The sequence below is a fragment of the Cupressus sempervirens genome, chromosome 5 (assembly GCF_028749045.1).
Source record: "Cupressus sempervirens isolate cs-2001-9-10 chromosome 5, ASM2874904v1, whole genome shotgun sequence".
Lineage (NCBI taxonomy): Eukaryota > Viridiplantae > Streptophyta > Pinopsida > Cupressales > Cupressaceae > Cupressus > Cupressus sempervirens.
Window position 1 is genome coordinate 468099418 of NC_143122.1, and position 19796 is coordinate 468119213.

The window sequence follows — 19796 nt, forward strand, 5'->3', positions numbered from 1 at the left end:
TTGGATGGCAATATTTGATTTTATATCATTTAGCCCTTTTAACCTTTTTTTATTTTATAAAAATATGTTTTTTTTATCATTCTTTTATCCAGTTCCTAATTTCTATTATTTATGGCATTCAGTTTCCTTTGTAATTTTAAAAGTATGTCTTCCTATAGTCTTGTAGATATTTTTAAGGTTAGCTTGCTTAAGCAATAGAATCAATATTGTTGAGGGAAAACTCTTTTTGCTTTGGGTTCTTTGCAAAGTTCAAGCGAAATGAAACAATGATCAGAAACAAAAGGAAGTACTTTTTCTGTTTGTTTGATCTGATGCACACAATCAAGAATTTGTTGAGAAGGATTTGAATACATGTTTTTCTGATCCTTCTGTTAGTCTTGGTAAACCAACCCTATTTTGATTTCATGTCAACCAATGCTATGTTTAAACAAAGAGCCTCAAATATAATGGAGCTAAAGGAAAATAGACTATTCTCGCCACATTCTCTTTGTGACACAACGTTTCATTGAAATCATCTCCAGCTATCCAATTCTCCTCTTGGTGCCGCTTCCTGAAATTTCTTAATTCGTCTTGGTACTATTGGACAAAATGATCTCATACTTCACTTTCAAGGTTGATAATCCCTACATGGATGGCCTGTCGAGAGGATGTCAACATTGTTAGAGAAATCATTGATCGATTTAAATTTGTGCTAATCCGCGAGTTGAATTGTGTTAATTGTAGCGCCTGCATTCTATGTTGGATAAAATTGAAGAGACAAATCACGTGATATTGACTTGATTTTGTTTCTTGATGTAATTGAATTTTAGGTCCATTGTCTTCCAGTAACAACTTAAACAAGTGGCTTGTGTTATGGGCATTTCAGTCTTTGAGATTCCAACTTAGGGTATAGGAAGATTCTCTAACTTGTTAGATTTCTTAATATGTGTTTGATTTCCTTTTCCTAGACCTTCTTTAGCCACTACGTACACCTTATTCGCCTTTGTCTTCCTAAGTTTGGACCTTGCCCCATGCAGATTGATTTCTAGCAAGGAGTTAATGGAAGGTGCCTTTGCACAATTCCTTTTTCCCTTTCTGTAAATTATACTCCAGTGTCTGGTTCTTGCCTTGTTCTCTTAGGTGTCTTTGACTTCCTCCTTCTCTATTTCCAAATAATCATCAACTTTGCTTCCTCCTTTATGTGATAATCTAGGGATGTCCACTTTCTTCATGCTCTCTCCTCCTTGGCACATTTGATCTTGCCCCCTTGCTAGGCTTGGTTGAGTGCTAATGTTGTTCCTTTGGTTGTCTTGACTGCTAATACACTGTGGATAATGACTTTTCTTTCCCTTTGGGTACATCCTCTTGATCTAGGTCCTTCACCATCTGAACCTTCTTCACTTGCCTCTTAAGTTTTGGGGAATCGTTCTGTCTTCAATCACAACCTTTGGCTATGTGCCTCTCCTGCTTGAGTGAAAAAGCATCTGATCAGGAGGTACTCATAGTCCAATTCTAGAATCAGAATGCCTAGGCTAGAGCATAATCCAATAGCCTGTTTTATGGGTTTAATGAAGTTTATGTTGATAGAAATTCTAGCTCAGGCTAAAGTTATTTGATCCCCAGTATGGCAAAGTTCTCTTAATACATCTTTTCACTAGAATCCTTGTGGTAGTTTTCTATATATGGATCCATAGGGGTACCTTCCAAACTAATTCAGTTTTAGGATCAAAGCCTGGAGACCATATGCAAATGTACATACATGCATTTCCCATGTACTAAAGACCTACTTTAAGAATTTTAATCATTTCCTCTGATTGGAATGTAATTTGTGGAAACCCTAGCATAAAGAAAGCGATGCTTCACCATGGGCAGTGTGCCAGTGTTGTCTCATTGAAGCTTTTGACCCTATCTATAGAATGTCAGATGCCAACAAATTTGGCAATGATTGCTGTGTTTTAAATGCCTTGATTGAGGGCTTGAACGTACTGTCTGGAACCTGGATGTTCAAGATGTTATCAATTCCAATGTATACATTGAAAATTAAAGGCTTGTAAATCTTTGCTTTTCTGTATGGGGGGATGCTCAATCTTTAAGCATATCTTCTGCCACTTCTCCCAATAATTTTCCCAATTCCTTCGTATCTTTGGGAAGAGAGCTCATCTTACCTGGAGATTCTTTTGACAGCATACTTTTGGTGCCTTGGAATTCTCCCTTCTTGAAATCCCTGGACCTCACTTTCTATCTCTCTGTCAAGAGGACAATATTCTCCTTCCTATGGTTCTTTTCTTCACCTTTCTGCCTTTTATCTTCCTTCTGTATGCCCTTTTTACCTCTGCCCTGCTTGTTTTCAATTGGGCTAGTTTTAACATTCTTTAAAGGTTAAAAAAAGGCAAAAAATGTCAAATATTGTGCTAGAAATGCACTTACTGTCCACCAATCTGTCCTGATATCCTAACTGTCTTAAATTGCTATGTAATCAGGTTTTCCGCTGATTTTAGCACCTGATTGAGGGCCATCCTTTGGGATATGCTTGACCATCAAAGATTATATTTCATCAGTTTGCTAAGGTTAAATTATATTTCTAAGAGATTGTGATATTGCTATTAGGATTCAATTGTGTAGTTTTTAAGTCAAACTCATTGACCCATGTTTCATTAGTAGTGGTTCACAGGAAACTCTCTCATGAGAATGGATGGAACACTAGCACTTATTGCATCTTGGTGATGTTCACAAAGTTGAAGCATTGGGACTCATTGGGAGGTCACCCATCCCAGTATGACTCCAGATGCTAAGGACATTAAAATAGGCACATTCTTTGGTATGCTTCCACATTTGATGCTAAGGACATGAACATGGGATGGTTAAGAGGTGTGCTATTTTTGTCTCAATATTCCACACTACAGTCATTTTCCTTAGGCTTGCAGTAATGAAATAGTCAGCAGTATCATAAATACTAATTTAAGCTTTTATTTAATTTTTTTAACTTATGTGAAAGTTATAAAAGAACGCCAAAAGTAAATATAGAATTCTAGACCAAACTGAAATGGAACTCTATTGGCTTGATATTAACCTAAAGAGGTTTGTTTTCTTGTAGTACTTGTGATCCTGACTATTTAAAAGAATTTTGACATTTCAGTTGTCCACAATAATACAAAGGTGGTTGTTTAGATTATAAAGGTTAGTTTTATACAAATTTTCTTTTTCAGATGCTAACGATATGTGATAATTTGGAGCTTCAATTTGATACCAGCCATCAAGTTTTAAGGCCATGTGGGTAGGGTAGTGATGCTTGTATAATAAGTGGGAAGCAAAAGTATAGACATTGTGGAAGCAGAAGTAGGATTGCTCCTTTTGGAAAGATAAAAATCAGCTTGTGGTGCTGTAAAAAGAGAACTGTAGCAATATTTTATATCAAAATGAAGGATCTTTTTTGGCTATGTCAAAATTTCCGATATATGCTAGAAGCTTAATGTTTTTTCAAAAGGTGAAAGTGACTTCCTAAATGCATGCCCTGAAGTTGAAGGGAACTACATTCCATTTAGGATCATCATATACACGAAGGTTATGAAGGCTTGCATTGAGTTTAATAGTTGTACGCGAATGCTTTGATCATATAGTATAGCATTCTATGCATGTTAATTAGGTATTGGACAAGCAAATACATGCTAGTCTTACTGTAACTCCTCCTGAAGCAGGCCTTAATATATTTTCTTGTTAATGGTCTGGATAGACATTATCAACAACTGTCCCATTGAAACTTGTGCTTTGACTTTTCGTTGAAGCTTGTACCTATTATCTCTTAAATTCTCAACTCAAAGTCCATTAATGTGCTTAATTCCATCATCCACTTATACACAAAATCAAGGAAAATTTACCTGAATAATAATAGTTAAAGGTGTTGCTCTCATTGAGTACAATAGTTGTATGTGAATGCTTTAATCATATAGTAAAGCATTCCATGCATGTTAATTAGGTATTGGACAAGCAAATACATGTCAGTTTTACTGTAATTCCTCCTGAAGCAGGCCTTATATATTTTCCTGTTAATGGTCTGGATAGACATTATCAGCAACTGTCCCATTGAAACTTGTGCTTTGACATTTCATTGAAATTTGTACCTATGAATCTATGATCTCTTAAATTCTCAACTCAAAGTCCATTAATGTGCCTAATTCCATCATCCACTTATACACAAAATCAAAGAAAATTTACCTGAATAATAATAGTTAAATGTGTTGCTCTCTCCTTCCCCTTTTGTAATTGAAATGCTCTCTTCTTTTGTACTAGTAGATCTGTATTATATTATGGAAAAAATTATAACACTTACTTTATTGTTCTTAAAATCTGTGAAAATAGTTATCAATGAGAACATTTAAATATCATTTATTGTCTTTCGAGACATAATATTCTATATCAAAAGTGTTTTTCTATTACTCTCTCTAAAGCTATTTGATGCAAAACCTATTAAGTTGACCTTTGCAATTTTTTTCTTTTTTTATATAGTTTTCTCTCACACTGTTCTAGAAATTGCAAGTATTATTAAATCACAAATATGAATCAGTTAACTCCCATTTAGTAATTTATGATGTCTGCTCAGCAAAGAACTGTTTTTAATGGCTTTTTTTGATCTAGAGCATTTTGAGATCCTGGAGGCCAGCTTTGGTAGTTATGAGGTTGAATGACTTAGGAGAGGCTTTGAACCAGGAGCTTCATCATTAGGACCTATAGCTCTCTAGTGTAGCTCTATATGTAGTAGCAAGAGTCATTGACTATGACTTCTTGGAACTTTGTACTTAGTTTATATGTTGACTTTATACAAGCTATATTATATTTGAAATTTTGTCAATTGTAACCATGTAGTCATTATTTATGCACTGCAAATTATGCTTTGCAATGCAAAGCAATCAACCATACGAATATAAACATAAAAACTCTATTTTTAATAATTCATGGGTTTAGCCATCTTTATGCTTTGGAAATACCTGTAATTGTTTCTAAAAAAGTAGTTTTTCTTTTTACATTTTTATATGATTTAAAAATCTGATATTTTCCCAAAATTTTCAATAAATCCTATACCTTTGGTTTGCTGATTTTTTCTCCAAACAATTTTTGTGGCTATGAAACTTCAATACTTGTTTCACTGTCACATATGCCATTTTTCTTTATCAGTTATAGTGGATATCGTCAGCAAAACGATGCACACACTTCTTGACTTATCTGGAATGTATTTCAGGAAGACCTATATTATCCGCATCCTTTACTACAAGATGCTCTGTGGGCATTTCTTCATAAAGTAGTGGAACCTTTACTTTTGCACTGGCCAGGCTCGAAGCTGAGAGAGAGGGCACTCACGACAGTAATGAAGCATGTGCATTATGAGGATGAGAACACTCGTTATATTTGCATTGGCCCTGTTAACAAGGTATGTAAGGAGGGTAATTTTCTGTAAATGTCTTATTAGAATGTAATACAAATTACAGTCTATAATTGGTAACTTCCATTAGCAACATTTGGATCACCCTTTACTGTTGTGCAATTGCACTTTGAATATGATTGCTGTGTCTTATTGGTGGTAGATATTCAAGCTCCATTGGTAGACTAATAACAATCACCAATTTATCATCAAGATCCTGATGATTTGAAATTTTGAATCCACCATATGGCAACATGCTTTGTACTGTTGTTATGAATAGAGCCCCATCTTTTTATGCAGCTGCTACAACTCTGAAAATGTTAAGTATTAATAAATGAAGAAGCAGTTTTTTTAAGAATTATATTTACGCAACAGAGATTTGCCAGGAATGTATATGAAGAACTCTACCATCAATTTTTGCAATTATAATATTGTCATCTGGAAGGGATCTAGTGGAGAATGAGAAAGGGAATTTTGATACCACAGATGGTTCAGTCTTTGTCAAAGTTGATTATCTTTGGGTGAAAACTCTTTTAGTGTTTCTGCTGGTAAATGATGATATATGCTGACCTGATGTGAGGATTGGAGGCTGTAGTCAATGGAAGAATACGTATGGAAGGTGCCTGCCTAACAGAAACAGGTTTTGAGGATAAGATTTTTTTTGGAGAGATATTACACAAATAAATACAAAATATAATAAACATCAAAATATATTTGTAAAAATAGTAAAATAAATAACAATTTATAAATATAAATTTATTATAAATAAATTTAATATATAATATAAAATATATGCATCAGACCCATAAATAAGGATGCTTTTAAATTAAAAAAAATGGTTGATCATCCTATGAAGCAGGAACTGTATAAAGCTTCGTTACAGATATAATCTCATAAAGCATTTTTATCCTGTTTGGCTTGCAAGTAAAGCTTCATTTTGTAGTTGGAAATGAAATTCTTGAGAGAGGTGTTCTCCATTTGCTGACTGCTGTATATGATTATGATGTGATATTATCTGACCCTAACCATTGCATAGCAATGTTATCAAGGGAAGTGCCCCAACATAATTTGACCTATCTTTGAAATTGAGACATCTTGGAAAATTTGAAATTTGAAATGCGCTCCCTGGCTGTCCCATAGTATTAATTTTTTAGTTTTCATAATTTGTCCGACTTTAGCTCTAATGTGAACTCTCAATTCAAATTATTTAACACAAACATTATGATTTAAGGTTCTATAATGTATATAAGCATGCTTTATCCATGTTTTTATATTAATATTTTAAATTTTCATTTATATTTAGAATTTTCCTATTTTTCATATAGCCGTTCTTATTAAAATAATATCTTTAAAGTTTATTTATTTCTATTTTAATGACCACTTCTAGATTTTATAAATATCTTGCATAATGGATTCTTTCTATTATTGTATGTTTCTTTTTAGAATCCTCTCGATTGTAATCTCTATAACAACAATTCGTTTGTAATTTAATCATTCAATTATTTACTAAATACCTCTAGTAATATGGTATCAGGGTTAAGGCAATTAGTTTTTGAAAATTTTATAATTTCTCATGGAACTATTCATCCTAAAATTTTCAAAATTTCATTGGCGTTAATTTTTTTGGGAAAATAAATAACTTTTTGATTGAAGTTATCTTCTAATTTTTTTTTTGAATCAATTCTGGTTTTCAAAAACCCGACTAGGATTTTTGTCTAGTTTGATAGGTGAATCCGTGCCTGGGTTCTATCTAGTTTTTAATCAAATCATGACACTGCCTCTGCTTGATGGGTTTTGTCTGCCTCTTGTGCGACCCTTTTTGGTGTTTTTCTGCTTCGTAGTACACTTCTGTGTTAATGTTATGAACCAGAATAATGTGGATTTAATATACAAATAGTTAGAAGAGCATACAAACAACGACACCATTATTTACTGTGGGAAAACCCTTGTACTCGAGGGAGAAACCCAACTTTTCCCAAAAAGTAGATCCTTTTATTGTATGCTCAAAACAACTACAGTGATCTTTATTCTTACAATTGATGACTCTCACCAGTCAATCAATAAGCCTTTTTCACAAAATACTGAATATAGGAGAATATAGTATCTATCTCACAAATAGTTCTCACAATGAGCATGTTTAACAAAATAAACTTCATCATACATTGGTTGAAATACATATTAACCATTATGATGTAAATTATATGTCACACCCCTAAGAAGAATAATACTCTTGACAATACTCAGATAACATTCTTACAATACATGGAAAAAATTATGTACAACTCTTTGACACTATCCTTCAAGAAAAGTAACAACCCAATCATATTAACTAACCATAGGCTATTCTTGAAACAGTGCCTTGATCGTGATAAGATTAAAACTTGGCACCCATATACATAGGCATCTCTTGACATACACACAATATCAACTCTTACATACACCACTATGAATGCTCATCTCTTTACGCTTGTCTCCAACATACATAAAATCAAATAATAAACTGACAAGATCATCATACCATATAATAGACAAGAGCCCATTATTGATAGCTGAAGCGTCACAAAGAAACATTGCAAGAGATTAAAAACTCTAGTGAAAGTAATCGCTGACAGTTACGGGCTTGGCCAAGAGAAGCAACAGTCTCCAATCTTGAACGGAAGTCATAAAACACAAACCAATGAAGAACCTATTATGATAATAGATAAACGTCTATTATTAGTTAGTGGTAATCTATTTGTAATCTATTGTAAACATTAGAATGTTTCTAATATTTAGTTCGCTAAAGATGGTAGTTTTCTCTTAGCTAGAATAGTTCTCTTAGCTTAGTTTTCCATTTTTGTGAGGAATTCATCTAGTCACTACCTAGTTTTTGGGTAGGGTTTTTAGCACAGAAGTCTATAAATCACATTTTTTTCGTTTTCTAGCTTGGTTCCACAAATTGCGATCCCTTTGTCACTGGTAAATCATGATTTTTTTCCAGAGAATTCGCGACTGCAATATCCGAAATCACAAGCTTGCATTGCAGATGCTGGGGCTCCTTGTTTGGTGAAAAATTGTGGCTTCCATGAGTGTTTTTTTGAGGTCGTGAGTCTAGTTTCAATGGCAATTTAGGGTGAAAATCCGTTTTTTCTGTATGAAAACTTCATGCTCTTTGCCGTCTCAATCAAAACGCTCCTATTTTGAACAAATCGAACTGTTCTTTTGCTTGCACTCGTTTTTCTCTGCAATTTTTCCTCCATGGCCGTTGACTTGGTTTTTTGCTCGAAACCGTATTTTTTTGACCTCAAATTTTTCTTGATTACAAAACCTTGGTGGGTTTTTTGAGAGCTCAACTGGGTTATCGTCTGTTTTTTTGGGTGCCTTGATTTTCAAGCTAGTAGATCTAGAAATCAACAACATTTTTTTTGGGTTTATCGAGCTCTCTTCTGGGTTGTCCTTCAAATTTTTTAGGTCTTCCATTTTTTGCCTTGAAGAACGTCCCTTAACAAATACTCACGCTTTTTCATTGGAAAGCATGCTATGACATCTTTGACAAATATTCTGCTTGAAAGCAACTCAAAATTCAATGGTCAAAACTATGGCACTTGGAAGTAGCGGATCATATCAATTTTTGAATATTGGAATATCAATTAGATTTTTGGGTGTTACAGAACGTCCGACCGCCCCTAGCCCTGATTAGGATTTATGGGATTTGAATAATCGAGAGACAGTGATGCTTCTCAAATTATCAAGGTTGCATGGGTACGTGGGTACGGGAACGGGAACGGGTACGGGAGCGGGTACGGGTACGCATATTTTTCAAAATAGGGGACGGGGGTACGTGTGTAAGCCTAATTTTTTCTATATAATTAATATTTTATAGAAAATATAAAAATCAAAATATTTGTCATGAGTCATGACATTGAGCATTCAAAACAAGAAATTTGAAAATATAAGCCATAAGTCAAATATATATATATATATATGCTATTGCTGAATGTTTAAAGTATTTTTCATTATTGGGGACGGAGGTACTTGGGTATGTCAAACTTACTTAAAAATTACACTTTTATATTTATAAAAAATCTGATTTTATGAGTCATGACAATGGTTTTTCAAAACAAGAACAGTGATAAAGTTTGCAAATGTAATGTACTGTTTTCAGTTTCAGATTTGCTATATGTTTGAAATAATAATACATGATAAATGCTTAGATGCATAACAAAGAAGGCAGACTTCAAACATGAACAAGAAGATCCTAAACCATATGACAATGACATATTGCAAATGATAAACTTTTAACTTGAACAGTGATAAAGTTTATTGTTAATGAGTATCAAAGTTTCAAACTGATTTGGTATTGAATTAAGTTTGATAAACAACAAGCTAATACAAAAACAAAAAACCAAAAAAAAAAATCAGAATCTTAATCAAGGTCCTTAGCTATGATGCTCTCCACCGAGTACCCGGTACGTGGGATACGTGTACCCGGTACTTGGGTACGTGGGTACGAGTACCAGGGGTGTGGGTACGAGTACCCATGCAACCTTGCAAATTATCTATAGCTGATGATCAATTATCTTTGATTCCATCCGGCAAGACAATTGCCAAGATATGGGCACATCTCAAAGGTCTTCATGAGACTTCTGACAAAAGCAAAGCTTTCTTCTTGAAGAACGCTCTGTTTTCTATTATCATGGATGAGCGAACCTCACTCCAGGCTCACCTGAATAGGATTTAGGAAATCCGTGATTAGATGCTTGCCATTGGTCGCAAGATGGAGGAAGAGGACGTTGTGGTTATCACTCTCCGGAGTTTACCAAAGCTGTATGAGCATTTTATTGAGATTTCAATATCCTGTCTTCTGGTATTGATCTGAAGTTCACTGATCTATGCACACTTTTGCTTTAGCAAGATCGGTGGAAACAACAGTTTTGTATTAGTTCCAGCTCAACCTCCATAGAGCAAGCCTTTGTTGCCAAATCCTTTCAAAAGGATAAAGACAAGTTTCAACAGTCGTCTCAACATTCATAAAATCTCTATGGAGCCCTCTTGTTGAAGATTTCTCTATCCACATTCATCCAAGCCTTCTTCTATGCAAAAATACATTCAAGATTGGTATTGAAGATCTAATGACATTGATTTGAGACTTCCTATATACATTCTACATACATTTGGAGCATCCGTACTTGTGGATATAGGGATTCGAATCTTCCACAAGGATTTCCACATAAGTAAGGTGAATAGTTTCATTTACTTTGTTTATGCATATATATTGTTTCAATTATATTTCAAGGTTAATTCTAAATTAGGGTTTGACTAAGGCAAACCCCCCATCCCATAAGCAAAACCATTTTTCTTGTAGATACAGGTGTGGAACAACGAATCAAAGAGCAGATTCAGATACCCTTTTTGTCAAACTTGCGAGATCTGCGAACAAAAATTTCGTCAGAGCTGTGCAGGTCAAGGTTGACTTTTCGAGGTACAATTGTGCCTCGGGGTAAATTGTGCCCCACCAACAGGGTCAAGGTTGACCTCCCTTCAAAAAGATAATATTTCTAGGTTTTCTTCATCTCGACATTTGTAGTCCAAAACTTGTTGTAGAGTTTCCAGAAACTTCATAAAGACATTAGAAATCAGCATTTTCCAGATTCAAGGTTAGTATTTGTCCTTTATTTCAAGATTTAAGCACATACTCCCCAATAATAGAAAGATCACATATAAACCCCCCCCATTTTTCATCACTTGATCAATTTCTGCATTGAACACCTTCTTGTGTTTAATTAATTTGGATCATTCCTTTTGAAAATTAGGGTTGTGAAGAGGGTTTCCATTTTCTTTCTATTCACAATCATGATGTAGTTTTTGATGAGTAGTGAGGACCATTCCTGCCTGTTTCCCTTGTTCTTGATCCAGCAGACTAACATATGAAGGCTCATGATTTGGGAGTTAGGCTTCCATTAGATCCACTTGATGGGAGGGCTCTAGTGACTCCTGCAACTTCATTTATACTAGTGATCCCTATACAGACATCTCCACCTTCTCTTGTAGGATCACCTCGATTTGTAGAGGCTTGACCTGAGTTTGATCCAGATTCTTCTAATGAGGAACCTGATAGCCAAGCATCTCCTGATACTAATGTTGGTTGTTCTCCTCTCTGGCCTAAGTGGTGGTCTAAGACACTTGTTGATATTCGTAATGACAACCTCATTGATGGGAGAACTATTTGGTAAAAGAGAAAACCTACAGAGTCTGTTAACTTTCTTCTCATGGCCAACATTTATAGTGTTTGAACCTCAAACATATTCTGAAGCTAAAGGAATTCCAGAGTGGGAACATGCCATGACATTTGAACACCAGAGCTTGTTGAAGAATAACACCTGTGTCTTTTTTGATCTTCCACTAGGGAGGAAACCCAGTGGTTGCAAATGGGTTTACAAAATCAAAGACAAATCTGATGGTACTTTGGATAAGTACATAGCTTGTTTAGTTGTTAAGGGATTTTCTTAGCGTGAGGGCATTGATTATGAGGAGACCTTTTCTCCTACTGCATAGATGAGCACAATCAGATTAGTCCTAGCCATGGCAACACAGTTTGGCTGGAAGGTCCATTAGATGGACGTCAAGAGTGCTTTCCGGAATGGTGATCTCCATGAAGAGGTCTACATGACATAACTTCCTGGTTTCAAGCTTGTCTGTAAAGAACATCAGGTTCTCAGATTAGTGAAAGCTCTCTATGGCTTGAAGCAGGCCCCTAGGGCATTGTACATGAAAATTGATAAGTAACTTAGTGATCAAGGCTTCTAGAGGAGTTCTTCAGACTCAAATTTGTACATCAAGACTACTAATAGTGACATCATCGTTCTTGTTATTTATGTGGATGATTTGATCATCATTGGTAGTTCGACATCTTTGATTTAGAGAATCAAACATAATTTATGTCAGTCTTTTGATATGACCGACCTTGGGTTTATGCATTATTGCCTAGGTGTTGAGGTTTGGCAACAATCTTCTGGTATATTCATCTCTTAGTCCAAATATGCCAGGACTCTGTTAGACAAATTCAATATGTAGGATTGCAAGCTTGTATCTACACCCATGGAGAAAGATCTCAAGTTAATAGCCAAGTCTAATTCTCCGCCTGTTGATAATACTACATACATGCAACTAGTAGGCAGCCTCATCTACCTCTTTGCTGCTAGGCCTGATATCACCTTTGTAGTCAACTATATCTCATGCTTTATGACAACTCCTAAGGCTGATCATTGGATGACATCAAAGTGTGTGCTTTGTTATGTGAAGGGCACTTTAGATTATGAACTTATTTACTCTCGAAATTCTAATCCTAGACTTAGTGGGTTCACAGATTCAGATTGGGTAGGCTCCATTGACGACAAAAAGTCAACTTCTGGATATGTGTTCAATTTGGGATCTGGTGCTGTCACATGAACTAGTAAGAAGCAACAGACAATTTCTCTCTCCTCTACAGAGGACGAATATGGAGGGACTGTTAATGTAAGATGTGAAGCTGTTTGGCTTCGTCGGATGCTTGGGGATATGCAGATGTTACTAGCAGGACCGACAACTTTGTTTGTTGATAATGAAGGCGTTATCAAGTTAATATGAAATCCAGTCTTCCATGAACAAACCAAGCATGTGGATTTTCACTATTACTACATAGAGCAGTAGGTTAAAGACGAGACAATAGATTTGTAGTATGTTCCTACCACAAATCAGACTGCAAACATTCTCACCAAGCTTCTTGGTCTTGATAAGTTCGTCAAATTCAGAGGACAACTTGGTGTTGTGGATAGATTAGCCATTAAGGGAGGGTAGTACGATAATAGAGAAACATCTATTATTAGTTAATGGTAATCTATTTGCAATCTATTGTAAATATTAGAATGTTTCTAATATTTAGTTAGCTGTAGATATATGTTCGTTTTCTCTTAGCTAGAATAGAAAGTTTCTATTCTTTACAATCGTTTCCTAAGGAAACATCGTTCCATTCTTTTGTATATATAGACCTCTCTGGTCTGTGTTAATAACAAGGAAGTATTTTACCAATTACCTCGTAATAAATGCCAAAATGCTAACAAGAAGAATGATTTCTCTCGCAATACTGAAATCATTTACACTCCCTCTTAGCAAGAGAGAGATCATTGATATGACAATGTGCCTCTCAACTTGACAAGCACAATGGAGTTGCAACCCCCAAAAATGTCAATAAATTTCTCATTATGGATTTTTCTTAATAAAATTGTTATGTGAACATAATAGTATTCATCAAAGCTACTGGTGGAGGGTGAATATGAAAAGTTGAAAGTAAAGTCATGCAGCCACACACGTATTCCACCATGGCTACTTCCAAAGGGTGAATCCACCATAGGTACACATAGAGAGTGGAACTAGCAGTTTCACCTCAAACTTCTCTCACAAAGAAGAACTCATTAGCAAGGATTTCACCTCAAACTTCTCGCAGAGAAGAACTCACTAACAAGGGATTTCACCCCAAACTTTGCTCGCAGAGAACTCATTAGCGAGGATTTCACCTCAAACTTCTTGCAGAGAAGAACTCACCAACAAGCAATTTTACCTCGAACTTCTCTTGCAGAGAAGAACTCATTAACAAGGGATTTCAGAACTTCTTTTGTAGAGAATAACTCATTGAAGCACACATAAAATATCATCTGAATGCTGAGATTCCCTCTTAGCTGAGATTGCCTCTCAACATGGCAACATTCTTATAGATTTGATTATCACAATACTAAGAAATTGACTCCAATGTTTGTCCAACAATGAGCTTTTGCAGTCACATTGCTACTCAAGCTTGCTAATCCTTTGCAAAGGTCTTGGTATTCAACATTTGCTACTCAAGCTCCCTTTCAATCTGATTTATGCAGCTGAATAGTTTCCCGCTGAATGTCATTTCTTCCTCTTTGATTAAACTAATTGCAATGACAATCTGAATAGGTTCTGTCACTTTTACGAGGTTATGTATCACCAATTCAGTTCCATGGCTGCAAGCAACATTCCCCATTTTTATTTCTACAACTTGGATGACTCTGCATGTAATCTCTCATCATCCCATTGTTCTTGATCTGTCTTGCAAACCAAGATAGATTAATAATAGTTCATAGATTCAACCTATCATGAAGAGAAATCTTAATATAAATCAATGCTAAAAGCTTACACAATTCCCAGTTGTATAACAAAAATTCATGATCAACATTCAAGGTATAATCATAAACTACTTATCTCTTAGTTGTCTAATCTTCCTTAAGAAGGATCTCAACATGCACACAAGTAAAGATCAATACACAACTATCTTTATGAATCATATGATGATCATAGCACGACATTCATACTATCTTGCACAATAAATACCGATGAACATCTCCTTAAGAATATTTTTCGTAAACATGAACAATCCTCAATCTTGAACGATCATAATTGAACCAAGAAGACTTGTGCAGTAACTTGTGATGGTCCAAGAATATTCACCATAAATAGAATATCTCAAGGCTTGAGAGTTTTGGTTATGGATCTTTTCTATAAATCTGGCTCTGATACCATGTTAATATTATGACTAGAATAATATGAATGCAATATACATAAAATCAGAAAAACATATGAAGAAGTGACACATTTATTCTAAGTTGCCGGTTCGGATGCGGGTTCTAGATTCGGGTTCGACATTCGCTCAATTTTTTTTGGACTGGGTTGGTGTTTGCTAGCACAGGGATTTAAAAAAAATAAAAAGTTAAAAATATTATACTATGCAAGCTAACTGCAGTTTGAGCATAGTTCACATATCCTATTTATTTCTCTCTACTTGAGTAATATGTACAATGCAAACTACAAACACCAAACTACTGCCTTAACACGACTCGATTAATGATACTAAGAGTTGCAATTACAGAGATAAGGAAGAAAACTAGAATCGAGTGATCTATCTTGAGGTTGTGGGAAGTATCCAATAATAGGAATTGTTAATTATGATGTATGAATTTTGAAAGCATTATTTATATGTATTGCAACTGCGGTAGTTTTCCTCTGTACAAGGACATGCATAAGTTGATGTAGCTTTTCAGTTATTATTTTATTTTTTAACATTTTATGCTTGATAGTAACTTGACATACATAGAATATGTCAAGGTTTCTGTGATTACTTAACCATCTAGATTACTTAGTACATGAAATATTGCGAGTCAAGACAATACATGCTTTCAAGAGATATCATGTAATACAAAAACCAGCTGCCTTCTATTCTGTCAACGACCTGCAAAAAAGTTGTATTTGACCTGCCCTTTAACGAATTGTTGTCTTCTACAAAAGTGCGGCGTCTTCATTCCTTTGGGGCTCGAAAAAAATTCCGCTTTGTATTCTTGTGTGGAGGGAGAAGAATGCTTCCGTGGCTATTAAAAAACTATAAAAATCACCGTCAAAGCTAATTTGTTTTCATCGTCATTTCTTGAATCTTCACTCACAAAGAGTACGAAAGGAAAACTGTATGCCAAATTTCAACCTTTTTTTAATTAACTATACTTATGTTTGTCATCTGTAAGTGGGTCAAGATACAGAAGAAAAGTTTAGCAGTCCTCTCATTTTCCAGACTACTCTGCAAATAAAAGACAAAAGACTTGAACTTGAAAGATTCCATCTGCACTTTGCAAGATTTACGTGTTAATTTTCTGAGCTTTGATGACTCATTTTGCAGCAAGAAACGCATTGATTACAGATTCTCAAAGTAATCTTAACCCCAACGACACGACATGCATTTGAAATTCACTGAAATTGATCCAAATTTGTTTTGGGTGCATGTTGATTGGTCAAAATTCGCTGCAGATGATTAAAAATTCGACTAGGGTCCCTTTGACCGAATTTGCACCCAATTCCTTGTAAAATGTCGGTTTGGAGCTGACTTCATACTAGTGTAACGAGACTCGGACTCGGCTCGGACTTGGCAAGGGTAACTTGACTCGTGACCCGGCTCGGCGGTGACTCGGCAAAGTGAAAAAACCTCGAAATTTTGAGATTTTTTAGGATTTAAAGAACGCTCCATGCACCCATTATTAATAAAGCATAAAGACACAATAACATCATTAAATAGAAGATAATTTGATCATAAATTATAATGCACATGCCACATACTTAAAGTTAAAAACTTAAAACTTAAAAGTCAAACATCGATTACATATGTACAATACTACAAACTACAAAGTTACAAACTTACAAAGGTAAATTGCTAAAAGTAAATACTATATTACTAGTAATTAAAGTCAAACTAAGATAAATCCATGCAAACCATCAAAATGTATATGTATTATCATTTATGCATTATGAAATCCAACACATCAAGATTCAATAGTCATCATCAAATTCAAATGTTCCAAATGCTGATCATATATTAAGTTACTGTTAAATTGTTAAACAAAAAGTTAAAACAAGACTATAAGTCTACAGCTATGGCTCCTAGTCGGAGTCCTCATCATCATCCTCATCCTCATCGTCATCCTCATCCTCATCCCCAACCTCAGCCTCAACCTCAGGCTCAGGCTCAGTATAATCTACAAAATGCCTTTTAGTAAGGCGTCTAAGGTAGGTCCTGGATGTCTCAGTAGCCATAGCATCAGCTCGTGAGGTGCCTCTAGGATCAACTGTACTCTCTGCCTCTGGCTCTGCCAATCTCTGTGAGCTGCCACTAGGAACAACTGGAGCTCTCTGGTCCTCTGCTGCCATAGCCACAGCCTCAGCCTGGCCCTCTCTATCTGCCTGGTCAAGCCACTGTAGGTCCTCATCATCAAAGACAAGATCAGTAGCCTCAGTGATCCAATCAGACTCTGGATCAACCTCCTTTAGAGTAATCGGAGAGGTGTCACTATCCAAAATCTCCCTGATCCTAATGCGCAGGTTGTAGTGCACAAAGACTAGACTATTCATTTTCTGCACAGACAACCTGTTACACCTCTTCGAGTGGATGTGCTCGAACATGCTCTAGTTGCGCTCACATCTAGAAGCGCTACTTGGCTGGCTCAAAATGCGAATGGCGATTTGCTGAAGGTTTTTGGTTGAAGGCCCAAACATTTGCCACCATCTATCTGAATTTTGAAAAAAGAAAAACAAAAAAATATTAGTCTCATTTCAAAATTTGAGCTTTAAGTTTAAAGCTAGAAATTTATAAACTAGATTGTATAAGGCTTAAGCTGCAATCTTTACCTGGCTGCAATTTTGTACGACCTTCTTTGCAAATTTGACTTGAAAAAATGGGCCCTGATGCATTATTATAGGCATCCATCTCAAGCAATATATCCATGGGATTAGGAGACATCTCGATACCACTGTGTATAGGCCACTAAGAACCTCCTCATCTGCCTTGAAATCATCAAGGAAATGGTATGCCGGATTGAGGTAATAGGTTGCTGCGTGGATGGGCTTATGAAGCTGATTTTGCCATCTCCTATCAATTATGTCCCAAATAGAGCCATAGTTTTCCTCAACTCCTACATATTTGGCCTTAATAGTCTCCTTGACCCTATCCATGCCCTCATAAATGTAGCCCATAGAGGGCTTCTCGCCATCAGCATCTCGTAGGAGGGCTACAAGGGGCTCGGTGATCTACAAAACAATTAAACAAAAAAACAATTTAGTGAATGATGAAACTTTGCAAAGTTGCACAATGAATATAAATCAAAAATATGTATGAGACAAATTAATTTATAAAATTTTAAGACTTAAGCTTTTAAAATTTAAAATTTAAATTTTAAATTACCTCCACAATCTTCGAACATGGCTCCCAAAAATCATCATCATCATAAATGCATTTTGTTGCATCTATCCCTGCAGGGCTGCTCGCAAAGGAGGAGGAACTCCATTTTGGACCAACAAACATGCACCTCAACTCTAACCTTGAACTCAGCAAGGATTTTAGTGTGATAAAGTTAGAGGCAAATCTTGTGATACCAGGATGAGCCAACTCCTTTCCTTTCGTGTATTTCCTCATAGTGCTGAGGACCAAGGCATGATTATAGATGAACTTACAAAGATTTTTGGCCTTGGTAACACATGATTTCACCCATACAAGCTTGCCAATATCCTCTAACATGAGGTCAATGCAATGGGCCGCACATGGAGTCCAAAAGATTTTTGGGCGTCTCTCCATCAATAGTTTTCCTGCAGCAATTTTAAATTAGTTAGTAAACAATGAAAATTTTTGATGTATTAAAAAACTTTTAATTTTCAAAATTTAATGAAAAACTAAAACAAATTTTTTAGAAGTAGAACTTAGAAAGTTAGAAGTTCAAATTTTACCTGCAGCAACATAATTAGCTGCATTATCTGTCACCACTTGGACAACATTGTCTTCCCTCACCTCCCTTATGACCTCCTCAATAGTCTCACATAAGAATTTTGCATTTTTCACACATGAGGAAGCATCTATGGACCTCAAAAACATGGTGGATCCTGAAAGTGAAAATTAAACAAAATAATTATCATTCAAGAATCAAGAATCAATACTCAATAAAACAAAATTTTTGTTATTCAATAATAGTATACATTAAATTTTAGACTTCAAGAAGTAGAGCATGATGAATTACCTCCGCTAGAAACAAGAAAATTTAGGAGGGTTCTAGACCTCCTATCTGTCCATCCATCTGTCATGATGGTACACCCCTTTTGGCTCCAAATCTTTTTGTGGTCCTCCAACTCAGTTCATCTCCTCAACCATATCTAGCAAGAGGGGGCCACTCAACTCATCTTCAGTGGGGGCTTTGAACCCCGCACCACAGATGGAAACTGCATCAATCATCTCCTGCCAATAAGGAGTCCTATTACATTTATAAAAACATTTTAATTAGCATATTTCAAATTTTCAACATCAAGTTAAAAGTATAAAATTGAATATAAATTTTAAAACTTAAAACATAAAACAATCAAATATAAATGAAGTTGAAAACTTGAAGTACCTGGCTGCTATAAATGGAATGTCACAGAAAAACCAAAACTTGCAAATTGCTCTTACTCCAGCTTCATGTATCTCCCTATTCCAGCCCATGCTCTCAAGTGAGGGTTGCGCACCAGGAGTGGTATGCGGTACAAAAAAGTTGTCCAACTTACTAGATTTTCTGACTCTAGGACGAAGAAGAGCAGCACTACTAGAAGGGGCAGCAGCAGTAGCATCATTAGAAGTGCAAGGAATAGATGTAGAAGAAGCACGAGCAACAGAAGCACTAGGACGATAGGGGGGACGGGAAGAACCTTCTCCAACACAGCCTACTGACTCAGAAACATTTGTAGATGAGCGTGGAAGGGAACTAGAACCAATCAAAGCTAACTCTTCTAATTTTTTTTTTTAAATTCTTTTTCTTGTTCATATTTTTCCAAGGCTATATAGCAAAAACGTTGAGCCTCAACAAATGCAGCT

At 35.6% G+C, this 19796-nt stretch overlaps 2 protein-coding genes across 3 annotated transcripts in view; one reads left to right on the forward strand and one right to left on the reverse strand.

Annotated features, from left to right (window-relative positions):
• The window catches only part of CAS1 (cycloartenol synthase 1), a 235375-nt gene that overhangs the window by 74427 nt on the left and 141152 nt on the right, over positions 1 to 19796 (forward strand). For both annotated transcript variants that reach the window (XM_089831311.1, XM_089831312.1), the window contains exon 8: positions 5213 to 5401. In XM_089831311.1, coding sequence (XP_089687437.1) covers positions 5213 to 5401 — 189 coding nt within the window. The remainder of the gene's footprint in view (positions 1 to 5212; positions 5402 to 19796) is intronic.
• On the reverse strand, positions 5502 to 19069 carry LOC149556783 (uncharacterized). Its single transcript, XM_089785920.1, has 5 exons — positions 18970 to 19069; positions 18683 to 18835; positions 18144 to 18544; positions 17711 to 17989; positions 5502 to 5609 (listed from the first exon to the last, which is right to left on the reverse strand). The coding sequence occupies exons 1-5, from the start codon at positions 19031 to 19033 to the stop codon at positions 5502 to 5504; spliced, it is 1005 nt and encodes a 334-aa protein (XP_089642046.1). The 5' UTR covers positions 19034 to 19069.